This window comes from Onthophagus taurus, chromosome 11 (genome assembly GCF_036711975.1).
Source record: "Onthophagus taurus isolate NC chromosome 11, IU_Otau_3.0, whole genome shotgun sequence".
Taxonomy (NCBI): Eukaryota; Metazoa; Arthropoda; class Insecta; order Coleoptera; family Scarabaeidae; genus Onthophagus; species Onthophagus taurus.
Window position 1 is genome coordinate 1,376,878 of NC_091976.1, and position 24,122 is coordinate 1,400,999.

General features: G+C 30.1%; 2 protein-coding genes across 3 annotated transcripts; one reads left to right on the forward strand and one right to left on the reverse strand.

Annotated features, from left to right (window-relative positions):
• Nucleotides 1-13,393: 13,393 nt before the first annotated feature.
• On the forward strand, nucleotides 13,394-14,391 carry LOC111420247 (26S proteasome non-ATPase regulatory subunit 10-like). The gene is made up of 3 exons (XM_023053203.2): nucleotides 13,394-13,540; nucleotides 13,626-13,871; nucleotides 13,924-14,391. The coding sequence occupies exons 1-3, from the start codon at nucleotides 13,436-13,438 to the stop codon at nucleotides 14,254-14,256; spliced, it is 684 nt and encodes a 227-aa protein (XP_022908971.2). The 5' UTR covers nucleotides 13,394-13,435; the 3' UTR covers nucleotides 14,257-14,391.
• Nucleotides 14,346-23,957, reverse strand: LOC111422093 (maternal effect protein oskar-like). 2 transcript variants are annotated; one of them, XM_071200082.1, is made up of 7 exons: nucleotides 23,909-23,949; nucleotides 23,598-23,859; nucleotides 23,443-23,533; nucleotides 23,263-23,393; nucleotides 23,033-23,207; nucleotides 14,633-14,711; nucleotides 14,346-14,565 (listed from the first exon to the last, which is right to left on the reverse strand). In XM_071200082.1, exons 2-7 carry the CDS (start codon nucleotides 23,817-23,819, stop codon nucleotides 14,409-14,411), a joined length of 855 nt encoding a protein of 284 aa, XP_071056183.1. In that variant the 5' UTR covers nucleotides 23,820-23,859; nucleotides 23,909-23,949; the 3' UTR covers nucleotides 14,346-14,408. The 2 variants fall into 2 exon arrangements, with proteins under 2 accessions (XP_071056183.1, XP_071056182.1); XM_071200081.1 differs by having other exon boundaries at nucleotides 23,598-23,957.
• Nucleotides 23,958-24,122: the final 165 nt, after the last annotated feature.

Consider the following 24,122-nt stretch of genomic DNA (forward strand, 5'->3'; position numbering starts at 1 on the left):
TATTACTGTTCATATCGAGAGATGGCGCCACTAGCAAAATGAATTGTATCGATACCCGCGAATTTTAAATCGTGATCAATGATATCACGTTATTTATAAAAAATTTCATCCTTCCCGTTGATTTGTTCATCGAAATTCAATTATCAATGTTTAAATAAGCCAGAAATGTATGTATTCTAATTTTTCTCCGAGCAACTCTTCAGTGTTGATTCTTAAAAAATTATAAGAAAAGTCGAACAAGACGAGATATTTGTATATACAAGTGTTTCTAAATTGATGCCAAAGATTTCAAGGCTGATTTTTCAGCAAAAATTAAGTTGTGTCTTTTTGTTCAAAATCATTTCTCCTCCAAATTACAGCCAGAGATGGCTGTAATTTGGACCACCACAGTGGTTCAAAACGGCGAAAAGTAACGTATAGATCCTTGTAGAAATATCACCAATTAATTATTAATTAAACTATCCTCTTTTTAATGCAAAAAGCCGTTTTGAAAAATCACTTTCAGTTCTTGAGAATTAATTTTTGAAATAATCTTAAAGAATTAAGTTTTAAAAATTCGCGTTTGTGAAGTTAGCACCTCATTTTTTTAAAACTTCAAATTTCTCTTGAGTTCCCATTGCACCCCATTGAGTTCTATAGTTCTCTACCATTTTTATTAAAAGTTCCGCAAAAATAGGCATCGATATCGACTTTTTGGGGTGCTAAGTTCACAAAACGAGATCACAAAATTTGCAATAACTATTAAACGAATGCACGTATCTAAAAACTTTATTAAAATATCTTTTAGAACTCGTGAGGTGCTATTCAGAACTCCTGCCAGAACTCCCGGAACTTTTCAAAATTTTCACCCCCTCCGGGACATTTACGAAATCTCAATGTGAACACTTCAAATCGCGCACTTTTCTTAAATATTAGTTTTACGACTTCGAGCCTTAATCATTTTCGTTAGAACTCGTGAGGTGCTACCTAGAACTCCTATCAGAACTCCCGGAACTTTTCAAAATGTTCACCCCTCCGGGACATACACGAAATCTCAATGTGAACACTTGAAATAGCGCACAGTTTCTTAAATATTAGTTTTACGGCTTCGAGCCATAATCATTTTCGTTAGAACTCGTGAGGTGCTGCCTAGAACAACTATCAGAACTCCCGGAACTTTTCAAAATTTTCACCCCTCCGGGACATTTACGAAATCTCAATGTGAACACTTAAAATCGCGCACAATTTCTTAAATATTAGTTTTACGGCTTTGGGCCTTAATCATTTTCGTTAGAACTCGTGAGGTGCTATCTAGAACACCTATCAGAACTTCCGGAACTTTTCGAAATTTTCACCCCTCCGGGGCATTCACGAAATCTCAATGTGAACACTTGAAATCGCGCACAGTTTCTTAAATATTAGTTTTAAATCGTTTAACTCGTTTTGTGAACTTAGCACCCCAAAAAGTCGATATCGATGTTTTTGCCTATTTTTGCGGAACTTTCAATAAAAACGGTAGAGAACTATAGAACTCAATGGGGTGCAATGGGAACTCAAGAGAAATTTGAAGTTTTAAAAAAATGAGGTGCTAACTTCACAGACGTTAAAAATTCGTATAAAATCCAGTTCTTGGAATATGACTATGACCATTTCCCAAAGTGTTAATAATACTGTCCTCTTTCCAATGAACCAACACACTTTGAAAAATAACTTTTCGTTTTTGAGAAAACAATATTTGAAGTTTTGATAACATTTTCGATGCTGCAATTTTCATCGATAACTTTTAAAATTCGCTATAAAATTAATTTCTTGAAGGATCCTTGTGAAAATATTACCAATTATTAACTAAAGTATTCTTTTTTTAATGCAACAAGCCGTTTTGAAAAATCGCTTTTAGCTCTTGAGAAAAAAATTTTGAAATAATATACAATTTTTTCGAATTTTACAATTTCAGCTGATTAACTTTTAAAAATTCGTATAAAATCCAGTTCTTGGAATATGAGTATGAAAATTTCCCAAAGTGTTAATAAAGGTGTCCTCTTTCCAATGAACCAACATGATTTAAAAAATAACTTTTAGTTTTTGAGAAAACAATATTTGAAATTTTGATAGCATTTTCGATGTTGCAATTTTCATCGATAACTTTCAAAATTCGCTATAAAATTAATTTCTTGAAGGATCCTTGTGAAAATATCACCAATTATTAACTAAAGTATTCTCTTTTTAATGCAACAAGCCGTTTTGAAAAATAGCTTTTAGCTCTTGAGAAATAAATTTTTGAAATAATCTACAATTTTTTCGAATTTTACAATTTCAGCTGATTAACTTTTAAAAATTCGTATAAAATCTAGTACTTGGAATATAACTATAAAAATTTCCCAAAGTGTTAATAAAGGTGTCCTCTTTCCAATGAAATAACACGATTTGAAAAATAACTTTTAGTTTTTGAGAAAACAATATTTGAAATTTGGATAGCATTTTCGATGTTGCAATTTTCATCGATAACTTTCAAAATTCGCTATAAAATTAATTTCTTGAAGGATCCTTGTGAAAATATCACCAATTATTAATTAAAGTATCCTCTTTTTAATGCAACAAGCCGTTTTGAAAAATCGCTTTTAGTTCTTTAGAAATAAATTTTTTAAATGATCGACAATTTTTGCGAATTTTGCAATTTTCGCCGATTAAGATTTAAAAATTCGTATAAAATCGATTTCTTGGAATATAAGTATGAAAATTTCCCAAAGTATTAATAAAAGTGTCCTCTTACCAATGAACTAACCCGTTTTAAAAAATAACTTTTAGTTTTTGAGAAAACAATATTTGAAGTTTTGATAAAATTTATGATGTTGCAAGTTTCATCAATAACTTTCAAAATTCGCTATAAAATTAATTTCATGAAGGATCCTTGTGGAAATATTACCAATTATTAATTAAAGTATCCTCTTTTTAATGCAAAAAGCCGTTTTGAAAAATCACTTTTAGTTCTTGAGAAATGAATTTTTAAAATGATCGACAACTTTTTCGAATTTTGCAATTTTTGCCGATTAAGTTTTAAAAATTCGTATAAAATCGATTTCTTAGAATATAAGTATGAAAATTTCCCAAAGTATTAATAAAAATGTCCTCTTACCAATGAACTAACCCGTTTTAAAAAATAACTTTTAGTTTTTGAGAAAACAATATTTGAAGTTTTGATAAAATTTTCGATGTTGCAATTTTCATTAATTACTTTCAAAATTCGCTATAGAATTAATTTCTTGAAGGATCCTTGTGGAAATATCACCAATTATTAATTAAAGTATCCTCTTTTTAATTCAAAAAGCCGTTTTGAAAAATCGTTTTTAGTTCTTGAGAAATAAATTTTTGAAATGATCGACAACTTTTTCGAATTTTGCAATTTTCGCCGATTAAGTTTTAAAAATTCGTATAAAATCGATTTCTTGGAATATAAGTATGAAAATTTCCCAAAGTATTAATAAAAGTGTCCTCTTACCAATGAACTAACCCGTTTTAAAAAATAACTTTTAGTTTTTGAGTAAACAATATTTGAAGTTTTGATAAAATTTTCGATGTTGCAATTTTCATTAATTACTTTCAAAATTCGCTATAGAATTAATTTCTTGAAGGATCCTTGTGGAAATATCACCAATTATTAATTAAAGTATCCTCTTTTTAATTCAAAAAGCCGTTTTGAAAAATCGTTTTTAGTTCTTGAGAAATAAATTTTTGAAATGATCGACAACTTTTTCGAATTTTGCAATTTTCGCCGATTAAGTTTTAAAAATTCGTATAAAATCGATTTCTTGGAATATAAGTATGAAAATTTCCCAAAGTATTAATAAAAGTGTCCTCTTACCAATGAACTAACCCGTTTTAAAAAATAACTTTTAGTTTTTGAGTAAACAATATTTGAAGTTTTGATAAAATTTTCGATGTTGCAAGTTTCATCGATAACTTTCAAAATTCGCTATAAATTTAATTTATTGAAGGATCCTTGTGGAAATATCACCAATTATTAATTAAAGTATCCTCTTTTTAATGCAACAAGCCGTTTTGAAAAATCGCTTTTAGTTCTTTAGAAATAAATTTTTGAAATGATCGACAATTTTTTAGAATTTTGCAATTTTCGCCGATTAAGATTTAAAAATTCGTATAAAATCAATTTCTTGAAATATGAGTATGAAAATTTCCCAAAATGTTAATAAAAGTGTCCTCTTTCCAATGAACCAACCCGTTTTGAAAAATAACGTTTAGTTTTTGAGAAAACAATATTTGAAGTTTTGATAAAATTTATGATGTTGCAAGTTTCATCGATAACTTTCAAAATTCGCTATAAAATTAATTTCATGAAGGATCCTTGTGGAAATACCACCAATTATTAATTAAAGTATCCTCCTTTTAATGCAAAAAGCCGTTTTGAAAAATCGCTTTTAGTTCTTGAGAAATAAATTTTTGAAATGATCGACAACTTTTTCGAATTTTGCACTTTTCACCGATTAAGTTTTAAAAATTCGTATAAAATCGATTTCTTGGAATATAAGTATGAAAATTTCCCAAAATGTTAATAAAAGTGTCCTCTTGCCAATGAACTAACCCGTTTTGAAAAATAACTTTTAGTTTTTGAGAGAACAATATTTGAAGTTTTGATAAAATTTATGATGTTGCAAGTTTCATCGATAACTTTCAAAATTCGCTATAAAATTAATTTCATGAAGGATCCTTGTGGAAATATCACCAATTATTAATTAAAGTATCCTCCTTTTAATGCAAAAAGCCGTTTTGAAAAATCGCTTTTAGTTCTGGAGAAATAAATTTTTGAAATGATCGACAACTTTTTCGAATTTTGCACTTTTCACCGATTAAGTTTTAAAAATTCGTATAAAATCGATTTCTTGGAATATGAGTATGAAAATTTCCCAAAATGTTAATAAAAATGTCCTCTTACCAATGAACTAACCCGTTTTAAAAAATAACTTTTAGTTTTTGAGAAAACAATATTTGAAGTTTTGATAAAATTTTCGATGTTGCAATTTTCATTAATTACTTTCAAAATTCGCTATAGAATTAATTTCTTGAAGGATCCTTGTGGAAATATCACCAATTATTAATTAAAGTATCCTCTTTTTAATTCAAAAAGCCGTTTTGAAAAATCGTTTTTAGTTCTTGAGAAATAAATTTTTGAAATGATCGACAACTTTTTCGAATTTTGCAATTTTCGCCGATTAAGTTTTAAAAATTCGTATAAAATCGATTTCTTGGAATATAAGTATGAAAATTTCCCAAAATGTTAATAAAAGTGTCCTCTTGCCAATGAACTAACCCGTTTTGAAAAATAACTTTTAGTTTTTGAGAGAACAATATTTGAAGTTTTGATAAAATTTATGATGTTGCAAGTTTCATCGATAACTTTCAAAATTCGCTATAAAATTAATTTCATGAAGGATCCTTGTGGAAATATTACCAATTATTAATTAAAGTATCCTCCTTTTAATGCAAAAAGCCGTTTTGAAAAATCGCTTTTAGTTCTTGAGAAATAAGTTTTTGAAATGATCGACAACTTTTTCGAATTTTGCACTTTTCACCGATTAAGTTTTAAAAATTCGTATAAAATCGATTTCTTGGAATATAAGTATGAAAATTTCCCAAAATGTTAATAAAAGTGTCCTCTTGCCAACGAACTAACCCGTTTTGAAAAATAACGTTTAGTTTTTGAGAAAACAATATTTGAAGTTTTGATAAAATTTATGATGTTGCAAGTTTCATCGATAACTTTCAAAATTCGCTATAAAATTAATTTCATGAAGGATCCTTGTGGAAATACCACCAATTATTAATTAAAGTATCCTCCTTTTAATGCAAAAAGCCGTTTTGAAAAATCGCTTTTAGTTCTTGAGAAATAAATTTTTGAAATGATCGACAACTTTTTCGAATTTTGCACTTTTCACCGATTAAGTTTTAAAAATTCGTATAAAATCGATTTCTTGGAATATAAGTATGAAAATTTCCCAAAATGTTAATAAAAGTGTCCTCTTGCCAATGAACTAACCCGTTTTGAAAAATAACTTTTAGTTTTTGAGAGAACAATATTTGAAGTTTTGATAAAATTTATGATGTTGCAAGTTTCATCGATAACTTTCAAAATTCGCTATAAAATTAATTTCATGAAGGATCCTTGTGGAAATATCACCAATTATTAATTAAAGTATCCTCCTTTTAATGCAAAAAGCCGTTTTGAAAAATCGCTTTTAGTTCTTGAGAAATAAATTTTTGAAATGATCGACAACTTTTTCGAATTTTGCACTTTTCACCGATTAAGTTTTAAAAATTCGTATAAAATCGATTTCTTGGAATATAAGTATGAAAATTTCCCAAAATGTTAATAAAAGTGTCCTCTTTCCAATGAACCAACCCGTTTTGAAAAATAACTTTTAGTTTTTGAGAGAACAATATTTGAAGTTTTGATAAAATTTATGATGTTGCAAGTTTCATCGATAACTTTCAAAATTCGCTATAAAATTAATTTCATGAAGGATCCTTGTGGAAATATTACCAATTATTAATTAAAGTATCCTCCTTTTAATGCAAAAAGCCGTTTTGAAAAATCGCTTTTAGTTCTTGAGAAATAAATTTTTGAAATGATCGACAACTTTTTCGAATTTTGCACTTTTCACCGATTAAGTTTTAAAAATTCGTATAAAATCGATTTCTTGGAATATAAGTATGAAAATTTCCCAAAATGTTAATAAAAGTGTCCTCTTGCCAATGAACTAACCCGTTTTGAAAAATAACTTTTAGTTTTTGAGAAAACAATATTTGAAGTTTTGATAGCATTTTCGATGTTGCAATTTTCATCGATAACTTTCAAAATTCGCTATAAAATTAATTTCTTGAAGGATGCTTGTGGAAATATCACCAATTATTAATTAAAGTATCCTCTTTTTAATGCAAAAAGCCGTTTTGAAAAATCACTTTTAGTTCTTGAGAAACAAGTTTTTGAAATGATCGACAACTTTTTCGAATTTTGCAATTTTCGCCGATTAAGTTTTAAAAATTCGTATAAAATCGATTTCTTAGAATATAAGTATGAAAATTTCCCAAAGTATTAATAAAAGTGTCCTCTTACCAATGAACCAACCCGTTTTGAAAAATAACTTTTAGTTTTTGAGAAAACAATATTTAAAGTTTTGATAAAATTTTCGATGTTGCAATTTTCATCGATAATTTTCAAAATTCGCTATAAAATTAATTTCTTGAAGGATCTTTGTGGAAATATCCCCAATTCTTAATTAAAGTATCGTCTTTTTAATGCAAAAAGCCGTTTTGAAAAATCACATTTAGTTCTTGAGAAATAAATTTTTGAAATGATCGACAATTTTTTCGAATTTTGCATTTTCCGCCGATTAAATCTTAATAATTCGTACAAGATCGATTTTTTGGAATATGAGTATGAAAATTTCCCAAAATGTTAATAAAAGTGTCCTCTTTCCAATGAACCAACCCGTTTTGAAAAATAACGTTTAGTTTTTGAGAAAACAATATTTGAAGCTTTGATAAAATTCTTGATGTTGCAATTTTCATCGATAACTTTAAAAATTCGCTATAACATTAATTTCTTGAAGAACCCTTGTGAAAATATCACCAATTATTAATTAAAGTATTCTCTTTTTAATGCAACAAGCCATGTTGTGGGACCATATTTCACTATACATTTTTCTCTAATATTCGTCATTTAAAAAAGTAAAAAATAATATGTTCTTGAAGCATGTCATACTAATTTTAATAAAATAATATTAATAAAATGACAAATATCGTTATTAAGATATATTTTATGAAATAATTACGAAAGGAGTGGTTCTAAAATCATTTTATAACAAGCTTTGAGTAATTAAATGCTTTAATGATAATTTTACATTACTACATCACAGTCAACTATTATTCGGCCAAATTTAATTGGTTCTTTACCAAATCAATCAATTGGTGGATATCCTCGGTAGCATGAGGAGAAGATATCGGTTGGTGAGACGAATTTCCCGCTAAATTCCTCGGTGGACAAGAGACTGCTATAACATTCAAAAACACTATATTAACATAAATATAAGTTATTTATTTAAAAACACTTACACAATCGCTAAATAAAATTTTTGGGTAAAAAATATGTCAAAAATTAGTTTGTTAAAGCAAGCCAAATTTTTACGACTTTGTACAGAAATTTATATTGTGCTCTACGATATTTAATTCGTTAAACAATAATCTTGTGAAACAAATCTCTATTATTTAGAACTTACTTGTCTAATAATATATTCAACCAGCAAAGGTGGGTTGGCTTTCAGAATCTTTAAACCCAAGAGTTTTTCTTCGGCAGAAGACGTTCTTCCCAGTAGCTGTAAAACTTTTAAATAACTAGCTAAAATATTATAATGTCAAAATACACGCCACAAATAACGAAACATCATGTACTAATAACTAAATCGTCACAACTAGTACGTATATTTAATTTATTAAGTAGTTTCTTACTAATGCTTAGAGGGATTTTTCGTCCTTTTTCGTCCATTATGGGTTCGCTTAATAGATATTAGTAGTAAGTGTTACTAAAAATCTTTTGAAATAATTGATAGCTGATTGTTATTATTTTAAAGGATATTATTTGATTGCATTTACGTTTTAACTGAATACCGACTAGACTGCAACACGACGCGGTTGTTATTAAGATACGTATGCAATATATTATGACTCATTTTTAAACACTAAACTCTACAATAATAATGTTTAATTTACATAGCTAACCAACTTTAAATTGGACCGCGTTATACATCACTTGACTAAGCGACATTTTATCGTTTTTACAGATTTTCATGCTGTTTGGTAGGTAAAGGTGTAACTTATCTTAGAAAAAAAATGCAGAATTCCGAATGACCTAAAGTACTATTTGTTTTAAAGGATAAAGCTAGGCGCCAATCACGTTATACGATTTCAAGTCCGATTTGCATCATACGACACTTAGATACACCAAGAAATTCTACAATAGAAAAAATAGATGAACCTACAATTTCGGACCAGTGTCGTTTTCTAGATGTTAGTATAAAATTAAAAGTTTGTCTTTTATTTTACATAGAATTTAAGTCTAACTAGTTTCCGCCCTTGGCCATTCTTCAGCGACTCTACAAATAGATTAACATCTCTCATCTTATCCATTTTACAAACGACAGCGGTAGGTAGCGCTCCTTAGCATAAGATATCACTATGTTGCATATTTTTATTGAACTAAACCTAGAACGAGAACTAGAAACATTCGGGTTTAGTCGTGAAAAAACTTTCAGTTGTCAATGTCAACTTTCATTTTATTATTATATTCGTAATCTTCATAAAATAACCTTTAAAGTGAGTCCAAACTTGACGCATTTATCTCATAAAACCAAAAAGTTCGAAATTTCAACTTTTAATTTTGACATATTTATCAACTTCATAGAAAATCCTTTAAAATGAGTCCAAACTCGACATATTTAACTTTAATATTAATGGAAATACAATCACTTCCGGTTTGAAATGTCAACGTCAATTTTGACATATTTGTCATCTTCATTAAAAAACCTTTAAAATGAGTCCAAACATGATGCATTTATCTCAAAAAACAAAAAAGTTAGAATAAAAAACATTAATCCCGAAGTTAGCAACAATGAAGATAGCAATTTAATTTTTAAATATTAATACCAACCTTAAATTTTTATTTTTTTTTATTATATTTTATTTTTGTGACAATATTAAGACATTTTATAAAAATTAAGAATATGTCAAAATGACATTGACATTTCAAACCGGAAGTTGCTTATATCTCGAGTAATATTGGAATTAAACGTATGATGTTTGGACTCATTTTAAAGGATTTTTCACGACGATTATAAATATGTCAACATTAAGGTTGACATTTTAAACCTGAAGTTAGTTATCATATAATAGACAAATGGACAACTTCATGCCGTTCTTTGATGATGTATTCTTTATTAAAAAAACTTTTAAAATAAATCCAAACAAGACGCACTTATCTCAAAAAAGCTAGAATAAAAAACATTAAATCTTAAGTTAGCAACAATGAAGATAGCAATTTTTTATTATTATATTTTTGTTTTTGTGACAAATATTAAGACATTTTATAAAAATTAAGAATATGTATATCAAAATTACGTTGACATTTAAAACCGGAAGTTGCTTATAGCTCGAGTAATATTGGAATTAAACGTATGATGTTTGGACTCATTTTAAAGGATTTTTAATGAATATTATAAATATGTCAAAATTGAGGTTGACATTTTAAACCTGATGTTAGTTATCATATAATAGACAAATGGACAACTTCATGCTGTTCTTTCATGATGTATTCTTTATGAAAAAAACCTTTAAAATCAATCCAAACAAGACGCACTTATCTCAAAAAACAAAAAGTTAGAATAAAAAACATTAAATCCTAAGTTAGCAACAATGAAGATAGCAATTTTTTATTATTATATTTTTGTTTTTGTGACAAATATTAAGACATTTTATAAAAATTAAGAATATGTCAAAATGACATTGACATTTCAAACCGGAAGTTGCTTATACCTCCAGTAAAATTGAAATTAAACGTATGATGTTTGGACTCATTTTAAAGGAATTTTCACGACGATTACAAATATGCCAAAATTGACGTTGACATTCTTAACCGGAAGTTGACCATAATTTCATTAATATTGAAGACAAATATGTTGTGTTTGTACTCATTTTAAAGGATTTTTAACGAAGATTACAAATATGTGGAAATTGAGGTTGACATTTTAAACCTGAAGTTAGTTATCATATAATAGAAGTTTTATAACTGAAGTTAATCTAGTGTTAGTCACTTTTCCGCACTTTCTTTTTATTTAGCGGCTTCTGTGCTTGTGATAGCAGTCATCAGTCTTCTGTGATAAAAATGGACAGACACCAAGCAATTTCCAATAGTTGTAGTAGAGCCTGTCTATTCTGAGAAATCTTATATTTTTAAAGAGATGAAAACGAAAATCCCGTTTTTCTCGACATTATTCGCTAAAAATTATCGACTAAAATAATTAACATGATTTTTTTAGAATCTAAATTCATATTTTAGCCCTCCCTTTCATAATTTTATATTACGAGCCCTAACAACTATATATTGGGACAGTTTATTTTGTTTTAATATTTTTTTAGATTAATATCATTTGAATAGATAATTAGCAACAATTTTGTCTAATGAACAACACAAAAAACAAAATACATATCCTATTAATTCTAATTAAACTAGAAAAATGTACATTTTACCTAACAACTTAATATTGGGACAGTGTTAAGTAACTTCCATAAAAATGGAACAAATTAAGATAAGTAAACTGTGAAAACAACGTAAAATGAAATGTCAAATTGCCGGTTTGTTCCAAAGCTTGTAACATTGTTGCTGTTGAATAAATCTCTATTTATCAATTAAAATGGTGCGTGGTATCTCTACAGGTTCAAAAATCCGTGAATTAGTAATTAAAAATTATTGCCACAATAAAACAATACGTGAAATTGCAGACGAACTTAATATTCCTAAAAGCACAGTGTGGAATGTAATCAAACATTATGGAGAAACTGAGCAAATTTTAGAAAAAAGGGTAAAAGTTCAGGTCGGCCAAAGTTAGTTTCTGATAGAAATAAAAGAATACTTGTAAAAATCTGCAAAAAAGGACCAAGAAATACTTTAAGACAAGTTACTGCTGAATGGAATAATGAAACTGGATTAAATTTATCAAGGGAATGCTGTCGCAAATGGATTCTTAAAAGTGGATTAAAGTTTTACTAGGTTTACTTACAAGTAATAATTTAAAAAAGCAGCATTTAAAAAATGGTTGTTTTATAAGCAAAAGAAAAACCACTGTTAACAGAAAAACAAAAGAAAGCCAGGCTTACATGGGCAAAATCTAAACTCTCTTGGTCAGCAGAAGATTGGTCCAGGGTAATATTCAGCGATGAGTCGAAATTTGATGTACATATGTGTAACAACGCAATAAACATGAGGCATTTCATAAAGATTATTTAAAACGTTGTGTAAAATTTCCGAAGGGAGTAATGATTTGGGGCTGTATGACAGCTTCAGGATTAAAATGCTTTGAATTTATTGATGGCACCGTCAACGCCGCAAAATATCAGCAAATACTACAAAACAGCTTACTACCTATCGTGAAGTTAAATGTTGGCGAAAATTACATATTTCAGCAGGATGGAGCGGCTTGTCATACGGCCAAAACTATAAAAAAGTGATTTGGCGATCAAAATATTAATGTCCTTTCTTGGCCTTCCAACAGTCCAGATCTGAATGTAATTGAAACAGTGTGGTACAAAATGAAACAAACTTTGAGGAACAACCCACAACGGACATTGCCAGAACTTAAAGCCAAAATAAAACAAATTTGGGATGGATTTACTCCTGAACAGTGCAGAACCTTAGTGAATTCAATGCCCAACCGAATTTAACCGGTTATAAAATCTAAGGGCGATGTTACTCCATATTACAAATACAAATCGTGCTGTTGTCAGGTAAAATGTACATTTTTCTAGTTTAATTAGATGTAATAGGATATGTATTTAGTTTTTTGTGTTGTTCATTAGACAAAATTGTTGTTAATTATCTAATCAAATGATATTCATTTGAAAAATTTATTAAAGCAAAATAATCTGTATAATTGTTGTTAATTATATATAAATTTTATTTTGTTCCAATATATAGTTGTTAGGGCTCGTAATATATAAAACTTAATACTAAATCAAATACATTTTGTGTCAGATAAAGTATTTTTTCTAGCTAGCTAACTACTTAGTAATTTGGAACAACGGAATCGCAAGCAACAAAATGATAGATTTTTGCATTAGTAACCAACTACTAATAGGAAACACGTAGTTCAAACAAACTGAATAGAAAGTTAAGAAACCTCGAAGAGCTAGAAGAACACTGGAATCTCAATGTTAGATGGAATAAGCTGGAACGGAATGGTAAACGACTAGATAACATAGAAAAAAGGAATAAATGGAAAGTTTGGAAAGAAGTTGAGGGAAAGTCAGAAACAGTTCTCTGGGGTAGCCAAGAAACTGAATGCAAAGCAATTGCGAAATATAAAGAACCAAAATGGAGAGTTACAATCATCAAAAACATGCAAAAACTATTACCACAGAAATAGTTATTCTATGCTATTACGCAGCAAGATTTAAAAAAGTAATCTTTTTGTCCCTAAATGAGGTTCATAAGTATCCCACATTTTCCTTATTATATTTTACATCAAAACCAGATAAAAAGATAATTTTTTAAACGATTTTATCTTTTCAACAAATTATTTATAACAATATATTGTTTACATTTATAATTTAAAAATGACCGATAGATGTCGGAACTATATCAAAACGTCAAATTTAAACATTCATTGACATTTTAAAAATGACGAGTCAAATTTCCGTTTACGAATCAGCCCATAAAGGTGATTTTGAGGTAATTCGAGTTGCGGTCGAAGATAATCCGTTATTAGTACTTAAACAAGATGATGTATGTTTAATTTATTGCCCAAAAAAAGCTTTGTTTACTAAATTACCAAATATACACAAACTTAACCTCAAATAATCTGTTTTAGAATGGGAGAGTTTTATTGCACTGGGCTTGTCTCAGTGGAAACTTAAAGTTAGTCGAATATCTAATCGAAAAGAATAGCCCGATCGATCCAGATGATGATACCGATTCAACGCCGTTAATTTTAGCCGCTTCCGCTGGTCGAGTTGAAATTGTTAAGTTTTTAATATCAAATAAAGCGGATGTAAATCATAAAACGAATCAAGGACACTCCGCTTTACAATATGCTTGTTCGAAAGGATGGGAAGAAGTAATAAATAATAAAAACTAACATTAATCAAAAATAATATATTTCTTTATAGATCGTTGAAGTTTTGTTAGAACACTCTGCTGATATAAATATTTCCGATATCAGAGGGGCAACACCATTACATAGAGCAGCTTCAAAAGGAAATCTTTCAGTTATCCAAGTTCTCTTAAAATTTAGAGAGGAAAAACGTTTGAAAATAAATCCAAAAGATTCTTACGGAAACTCACCTTTGCATTTGGCTTGTGAAGAAGATAGACAAGAAGTGGCAAAATTATTAGTAGAAAATGGAGGAGATTTGGATGGTGTAAATGTGGAAAAACAAACTCCTTTGGATTTGTGTAGTAGGAATTTACTAAAAGTTCTTTCTACCATAAAGAAAGAGTAAAATTAATGTGATTAAAATATTTTTAAAAAAATGGTTAATTGTTTCATTTAAGAAACAGAATAAAATTTTAATAAGTAACTGAAATAGAACATTCTTTGTCAACAAACAAATAAAAAATTATTCTTTAAATTTTCATTTATGTCAATTTTGATTTAAAAGCTATTATCTGGAAATAATTTCTTCTTCAAAGGTTTCATAAGATTGTTGATATTGGCCTCTAAAAAATGTGTATCCAACATAAACCTTAACATCATAAACCCCTTTTTGTTCAAATGGATTAAGTCTGGACGAGCTGGTTTAATGTATTGCCTAAAAAATCAAATTTTTTTTAGGGGCAATTTTCACGAAATATTTTTTTAATATCATTTCTACATACTTTTCATAATAATCCATAGATACAGTATTTGAATAACTAATAAAAATACTGCATAAGTCGATAACATTAACAAAATCACCTAAAAATAACAAAAACAAGAAAAACATTTTTAATAACAAATATCTCAAGAAAGGATTATAAAGTCTATAACCCAAGTATAATCCTATAAGGTGGTCAAATATTACACCATAATGTTATTAGAAACAGATAAAGTCTAAGAGATTTCTAAATAATCATGATAATTAAAAAAAAAAATGTTAAGGAAAATAGTACACCTTTTCCAGTAATAATTTTATTTGTTAGTTTTATTTGCTGTTTGTAGTTTTTTAACTTATTGTTAGTTGTTCGGTCTTGATTTTTTGCGAAGTGATACAACTATTTCAAAGAGCCAAAGTTATCTTTTTTTATGTATTTAGTCGGTATGTGCTTCTGGTAACGTGCATGAAACAAAGTGATCAACCTAAATCTAATATAAATCTATGGCACCAAAATGAAATAGACAACTTTTCTGGTTTATTTTGAAACACACCTACACACAATAGTGCGTGACAACGTGGTCAAATGGCCATTGAATTCTGGATGAAGAATGAAGTTTATTATTTTCAACATCATATCAGGAGAATGAATACTGGAGATCGCCTGATGACATACGCAATCAAATTGATTACGTTCTTTTCAAGAGTACATGGAAAAAATCTGCTACTTTAGTCACAGGAATCTGTCTCAAACTACAGAGCAACAAATGCCGCTCTCCAAAACCCAACCCTTGGTATTATGATGAAAAAGCAGCTTTTTAATATGCAGTTAGAAATAATCTTGACAAAATATCGCCACAAAAAGCTCGATCAAACTCTGATGAACGTTGAACAGAAATGAAACACGCTATTAAGCTCGCTACCGCATCTGTAAATTCTAATAAAGATCAACCAAAGAAACCATGGATAATGCAAGAAACTTGGGAAATGATCTTTGAGTGAAATAAACTAAAAATCAGGAACAACAGGCCAACAACATTAATAGAAGTGAAAACCTTTATTATAGCGTTGACCAGGTTTGTGTCGATATCATATCAACTCCAATGTCTCGGCAGCAGGCGACGTCGACGTTTTGACTGTATATGATTCTTTATTCTATTGCAATTCCAGCAGCTAGCGATCTTGGCGTTTTGAGTATACAGAATGTCCCGAAACTCAACGTCAAGCGGGCACCGGGTGAAAAGCCAACCCATACCTGTTCTGGTAAAAATAAGAAAAAAATTCTATGTCTCTTAGTTAAGTGGTAAGAGACATATTTTTGAAAATGTTAAAAATCGTTCCCGTACATCATATCTTTAGGTACTACGGTCAGAAATGTTCGCAATTTAATAGTGATTTTTTTAATAATGTATTCCTAATGGACCATGCTACTATAGCAGTCAAAAATCGAACAACAAAAGTCGTTAGTTTTGCAAAAAAAAGTATTAGTTTGATAGAATTAAGGTTGCAAGAATTTATGTCTATTAAGTTTGACACACGATTGCAAGTTATTTTAAAAAGATGGCCTATTTAGTCAAGATTCCAAAATGGTATAACACTTGCCATTTTTCTTTTCCTAAAAAATATGAATGCCGTTATTTAAAAAATTCCCACTTTTGTATGTTATTTGTATTTCCTCCAAAATGATTTAATAACATTGTTAGAAGATGTGCCACTCAATATCTACAGAGAAATGTGGTTTCAACAAGATGGTTGCCCACCTCATTATGCTTGTCCTGTATGGGATTACATACAGAATGCCCAGAAAGATGGATTGGGCGTCATGGTTCGATTATGTGGCCTCCTCATTCTCTGGATCTAAATCCCTTCTTATTAGGATTGCATAAACAGTGTATTAAACACCGATTGAAAATCTTGCCGAACTAAGCCATAAATGCAAAGAGATTTGCACAACTAGTAAAAAGATCTTTTCTGTGACGATGCAGAGCTTGTATTAGTGCCGACGGCAAATAATTTGAGCATTTCCCTTAGTTTTAAGAAAATAATGCTATAAAATTAATAATAAATAAATTTATTTGTTTAATTTTGTCTTTAGATTAACCTTATTTGAAAGAGTCTTTTTGCAAGACATAAGGGCAACCATCTTGTTGAAACCACATTTTGTAGTTCGTAGATATTGACTGGCACATCTTTTAACAAAGTTAAGAGGAAATAGAAAGTAAATACAAATAACATACAAAAGTAAGAATTTTTTAAATAACATGTTTTTTGCAGAAAAACAGGCAATAATATTTTTTATGACAAGAAAAATGACAAGTGTTGTTTGGAAACTTGACTAAACAGGCCATCTTTTAAAATTACTTGCCAAGGGTGTGTCAAACTTGATAGACTTAAATTCTTTCAACCTTAACTCAATCAAATTAATATATTTTTTTGCAAAACTAAGGACTTTTGTTGATTGATTTGTGACTTCTACAGTAGCATGGTTCACAAGGAATAGATTATTAAAAAAATCACTATTAAATTGCAAACATTTCTGACCGTAGTACCTAAAGATATGGTGTACGGGTCCGTTTTTTAACATTTTCAAGAGTATGTCTGTTACCACTTAACTAAGAGACATGAAATTTTTTTCTCATTTTTACCAGAGCAGGTATGGGTTGGCCTCGCACCCGGTGGCCGCCTGACGTTGAGTTTCGGGACATCCTGTATATGACCACATTTGTGCTAATATCTTATCAACTCCAATGCCTCGACCGCAAGCGATCTCGGCATTTTGGGTGTATACAATGCTTTATTTACAGTGCTTGCCATCTTTATGTCGATATCATATCAACTAAAGCGTCTCGTCCGCAAGCGATGTCGGCATTTTGGGTTTATATAGTGCTTTATTTACAGTGCTGACCATCTTTATGTCGATATCATATCAACTATGGCGCTGGGGCTGCAAGCGACCTCGTTTTGAGTGTATATAATGTGTTATTATAGTGTTAACCACATTTCTGCCGTTGTCATATCAACTCCAACAGAAAACTTTTAAACACTATTACCTTTCAATTAAAGATTCTTCCTGGAAAGCCCGCGGAAGTCCTTCAAGCCTGCGGAAGATTCTGACCCACAGAAGAATCTAACGTTTCAAGTTCGAGAATGTGAATCACGAATTCAAGGGGACGAAATAAAAACAGCTGTTTAAAAATTATGGAACAGAAAATCACCTGAATCACATAACATAGTGGCGGATATGCTAAAATGCACTGGAATCTAGAGTATTGCTTTGTTACACCGAATTTATATAGATTTGGCGCTATTTGTGGAAACGAAAACGAAATGTGATCAAAAAAATAGAATATCGGAACTGTTACGTAATACAAAAGAATGGACACAAAATAGATAAAATCAGAGGGGGATCATAAAAATTGTCAAAGACGGGGGTTGTCCCTAAATATTTTTATATTTTTATCACAAACAACACAGCGATACCGATTAACAGTGAAACCATTAATAAGTTTCAGCTACAATTCACGCAATCCATCATGAAACACTCTCCAATAGTAACATATCACCATTTCGTTAACAAACTTTTCAAAGATATATTGAATCTAATTGTATATGCTAAGAAGACGACATACATCTATCAGAAGACGAAGGACATAAATTTAAAGACAGAATTCAACCGACTCAATAAGCAAACACATAAAGAAGTAAAAGTATACCAAACTAATCAATAGTTACAAGTTTGTTCAGAAATCAAGGAAGACAAAGAGCGCTCATACTGGAACAAAATTAAGAAAATCACCAAATACATACAAGAGATCCTGATCGATCCCAAACTAATGTATAACAATACCGAGTGTGTATTTGACGTACAGAAATGCAACGCTATGGCAGAACATTTTCTAGATGCATTCTGCATGCGAGAAAACGCAGGGTATCTAACACCACCAATACACAATAAGTTTATCTCAGATGTTAGCGAAGACGAATACAATATACATATTCATAAAGGAAAAAAACACCGCGCCAGGACATGACCTGATAACAAAACTTACTTTAAGAAAACTAGATCCAGAGGTTCACAACTATATACGTAGACTCTTTAATTACTATGTACAGGCACAAATATTCCTTTCCGCGTGGAAATTTGGAACCATCATTACAATACTCAAAAGCGACCATTCAAATCAACCAAAAATTACCGCCCATTACCACTCTATTCTCCCATTACTCCTCTACTTCATTACCTATATTATTTATTATTTTATATTATTTTTATTTAACGCCTTCGATAGCCGGGGGCGGCCGATGTCTTCGAAAACGGCCGTGCTAGTTTGAAGTTGTGCTGGAAAATGACGTAGACGATTCGTGTTTGTTATTTATTTTCTGTCCGTTCTAAGTTTACATGTTCAAGTGACATTTTTTGACGTTTCATTATAAAAATGCTAGCCGGAAGTGATCGATTGAAAACGGCCGTGTTTGTTTAAAGCTGTGCTGGAAAATGATGTTGACCAAACAGAAAGTTGTTATCTATCTTATGTCTGTACTAACCTCATTTTTTCAAGTGACATTTTTTGGTCAGTGTGAATACCATCTACAAGAAATATCATTTTGCACTCTGACAGAATGTTGAAGATAACGAAGACTCAACCTTTGATGACGACAACTTAATGTTCGTGTTCAATAAATTTGTTATACCTAGCCAACAATAAAATACTCTCTGCATACAACATATTTCAGGTCAGTTTGATTCGTGTAATGTCCCACCAAGTATAACAGTAGTATGATAAGTCTGACAAACTACCAAGAGCCATTATGTTAAAGTTCCTTTCTTGGAATTCGAAAGAATTTCATTTTTTGACGCGGCAGTGAAGTTGAACCTTTGGACCAAGTGAAAGACAACAAAACAATAATGGTATCCAGACCTTTAAGTTTATTGGTTGTAGCATGCTGTGCTACAACCAATAATAATATTAATTTATCTTATTATATTGTGGACATTTATATACCCACATTGGTACTTTGTACAGATTCCTAATATCTTTTAATTTTTTGATTATCTTCTCAAATTCTGCATCTTATGCTTTATTGTCAACCTAAAAATATAGTAGGAATTAACCTGTTGTTAGTAGAGGTGACGCCGCAGAGGGGAAAAATTCTTACAAATAGATATATTGACAGTGATTGTAATTTAGTGAATAAACTTTTTTATAGTAATACCGGTATCCCGGTTTTAAAAGTTTTGAATACCGGTATTGAGATTTTGGTCCGGTATTGCAAGTCCTAATCGTACAATACGCGGACGACACGACATTGGTCACCCACGCAAAAACCTAATTGAAACAACAAGAAATGCAAACATTCTACAATGAGACACTTGCCTAGTTATTCAAATTGAGACTACAACCCAACCGTTCCAAAGTTCAGCTCTCACTACCTTACCACAATATCAAAGAGAACTCTCCCTACATCCAAACAGAACATGGTAAATTAGGACCTTTGGAAAACATCAAATATCTAGGTATGATTTTAGACAAGAAACTACGTCTTAAAAAACACTACAAAGAAAAAGAACTAGAAGCAATAAGAAGAGCATATGGGAATAATGGAATTTCCACTAAAACGGCTGTACACATCTATAAAGTAATAGTTAGACTTTTGTTGGATTATGAACATGTCCTAACTACAATAAGACCTCGTTAACGCTGATTTGCTATAACGTGGTTTGTTGAAAACTTTAAAAATGCTCAAAATATAGCGGGATTCAAATTATTGCAGCATTTCATTGATTTCTATAATACGATTATTCCCGAATATATACGCTGTCAATCCCCAGAATGTATGCTTGTTTGGTGTATTTACGTTTTGTAAGCTATTACAGAGTGTTCAACACTTTCACGTTCTGCGTAAAACGTAATTAGTTTATGCACCTAGTAATAATAGAGATTGTTGTGTAAGAAAATAATAAATATTTGTGCATTTAAATTTAATCCTTATTTTCTTTAGATTGTAAAAATGAGTGGGTGTAAAGATAATAACAAAAATGACACGAAAAAGCATTTCGCCCGACATTAAAATGCTTTAAATTTGTCTACTTCTACAATAAGAACCATTTTAAAAAGCAAAGACAAAATTAAGTTGTCAGCAACTATTACCACATCGTATAGTGCAGCAAAGATATTTCTATCAAGAACGCTCCATTTTAGAAGAAATGGAAAAACGTCTTTCTATTTGGATTGATGATGAAATCGAACGCAACATGCCGCTAAGTCAAAAAACCATCATGCAAAAGGCTATAAATATTTTGATTCACATTCAAAATGAAAGAGAAGATAAGAGTGAAAATTTTACAGCTAGCCTAGGTTGGTTCGATAATTTTAAAAAAAGAAGCAACCTCCACAACATTCGAACCGCCGGAGAAGAAGCGAGTGCAGATACTGCTGCCGCTTCAATTTTTTCTACAACGTTAAAAGCCATAATTGAAAGAGGAAATTATTCACCAGAATTGGTGTTTAACGTAGATGAAACAAGACCGTTTCACCCTTCTTCTGAGTGGTAACGCCAACTTGTGTATCATGCCAAAACCCTAGTTTACCCATCATTTGGGATTTTAATAAGAAATCTTGGATCACAAGAGACATTTTTCAAAATTGGTTTATCACACATTTTTGTTCATCTGTAAAACGTTACTCTGAACTAAATAATTTTGAAGCAAAAGTTCTATTACTGCTGGATAACGCACCAAGACATCCCATCAACCTATATCGTCGTTAATTCAGCCAATGGACCAGGAAGTTATTGCTAATTTGACGGCACATTATCTTCGTCGCACATTTCAACAACTTATTGATAAAACAGAAGGTGGAGATAAAGAAACAATTTTGTAATTTTGGAAAAAATATAAAATCCTGGATACCATAGGCAATATCGAGGTCACTTGGCAAGAATTAACTAAGAAGTGCATGAATGGAATGTGGAAGAAGATATGACCGGAGGTATCCCAGGATTATCAACGAGAAGAGTCTACTGTTGGTCAAATTGTCAATCTAGGCGAAACAGCAGGACTAGATGTAGATGAGCAGGATATTGAGAAGCTACTGCATGTTTCTGGTGAAGGCCTTACCAACGATGACCTTCAGGAATTGGCAGAACAAGGAATTGAAGAAGGCGAAAACAGTGGTTCTGAAGACGATGAACCAAAACAAGTTACTACAGATTTTCTTAAGAAATTTGGAAATGATAACGGAAATAGTAGATTAAATTGTAGCGAATGAGCCAAATTTTAACAGGAGTGTAAGAGGAGTTTTGGATGTGATTGTCTGCTACCGACATTTGTTTAATGAAAGAAAAAGAAAGCGACTTCTATGGATTCCTTCGCCAAAAAATCAACAGTATCAGAAGAGTCAGCACCTTCATCACAAATATAAACTTTATATATATTTGTGCAAATGTTTGTGTTATACATTTTCTCCTAAAATTGTTAGTTTGATCAAAAAATAAAATAATACACAGGCTCAGGTAAATTAATTCAGAGATTGGTTATTATAACATATGATTAGTCAAAGAAATGAAGTTATGTCAAATTGATCTCAGCATTATTTTATTTTTTGTGATCAAACTAACAGTTTGTTAGTTGTAAAATGTCACGAGATAAGAAAGTTGCAGATTTTTACCCTTAACTTTAAAGAGCTATAACTTCAAGGACCAAAAAGTTGTGAAAGACAATTTCATCAAAGATAATTTTCATTGAAAAATCACCCCTTAAAATCTTTCGCGTCAATTTAGATCCATCCTGTATAAAATATTATATAAAATGCAAATTACTAGTATTACAGTTTAAAATTAAAGTAAAATTTGGTTATTTTTGGTCGCATCTTCCCGTTTCCCTATTTACTAGCTGTTAAAATGACCTCATATAACGCTGTTTGGTTTAGCGCTCCTATCTCCAGGAATGGATCTACCGCGCTAAACAAGGTACCATTGCAAAGATGCGCCATCCGAATAATCCACTACACAATATTCAAAATAAAAAGCTATATGAATGGACAAACATAACACCAATAACAGAAAGACATTGAACAGATATAGAAACAACAACAAAAATCCTGGATAGAAGACTACCATAGCCAAATAAAGATATATTCTCTCTCTGTTAATATTTGTTTTTAACTAACAGAAAATAATGTTGTATACTCATATACACCATTTTTAGTAAACAAAAACTTCATATTCTGTAAAAGGTGTAGAATAAAATCCATAACATTTGTGTAACATTAAACATCTACCTAATTTTGGTTAATTTTACAATTATTGAAAAATTATAAATTTCATCTCAACTCATAAATATCAATTTTTGTATGAATTACATTTATTTTGAAATTATCATTTGAGATGTAAAGTTAAATTAAAAAAAATAAATAAATAAAGATACCATCTATGAAACTGCCAATAAACTGGTTAAATTGCTGCAATAATTTCCAATGTTTTTTATCACTCTCAAATTTAGCTACTGGAGGAACAGTCATTAAAATGATTTTGGAACATTTTAATTTCAAAAACTGGAGTAGTTGGGTATAAGATGAACACATAACTTGATAATCTGTCTTCTACAAAAAAAAGTTATGATTAAATTTATACTTCAAAATCAGGTTTAAAAATTACTTGAATAAAATCATTAGTCCCAATTAAAAGTATAACATTTTTATGAATCTCAAATTCTCCTTTTAATAATCGTTTCTTTAATTCATCTATTTTTTGACCACTTACACAGTAACCAATACGTCTTATACCATCTGAAAGTTTACTATTTTAATTAATTTTAATTTAAAAAATTTTAATTACCAGAATATAGTGATTTAAATGATAATAATTGTTCGGAAAATCTCATAAGTTGACTATCACCTAATAATTGATAATCTTCATATAAAGGTACCTTAAAAAAGCATAAAATGAATTATTTAGGTAATAATAAAGTTTTTTTTTTAATTAAAACGTACAATCGAATTATTTTCAGTAGTTTTCGCTCGTTTAACTCTATTATGATCATCATTCCAGCTCGATTTCCTTTTACCGGGTGTACTTGCACATTTTGGGGTTGATAATAATAACCGTTCTGGAGTTTTCGGATACTTTTTACTTCCTAAACGGGAATCCACGTTGTCCTCGATTTCTCCCCCAACAGTTTTTGTTGCAACTCTTGGCAAGGAAAAATCAAGCATACATCTTCTTTTCGTTTTTTTCGGTTCACTTTTCACTACCCTAGAAGGTACTTTTATTATCGGTGTGGAATTCTGATCCATTTTCTTACTACGTCTTATAAATGTGATCTAAAACGTTTTTTGTGGGTAGTTTTCAAACCGTATGGTTATATCGGAATGATAATAATACCAACCTTAGAATAATAAAAATCACTTTAACAAGATTTTATTGAAAATAATCGTATGAATAAAATTAAATCTATTTTATTTTAAATAATATTTTATTGTTGAGTGGTATTTGAGTTTATTTTGTTTAAATATTTT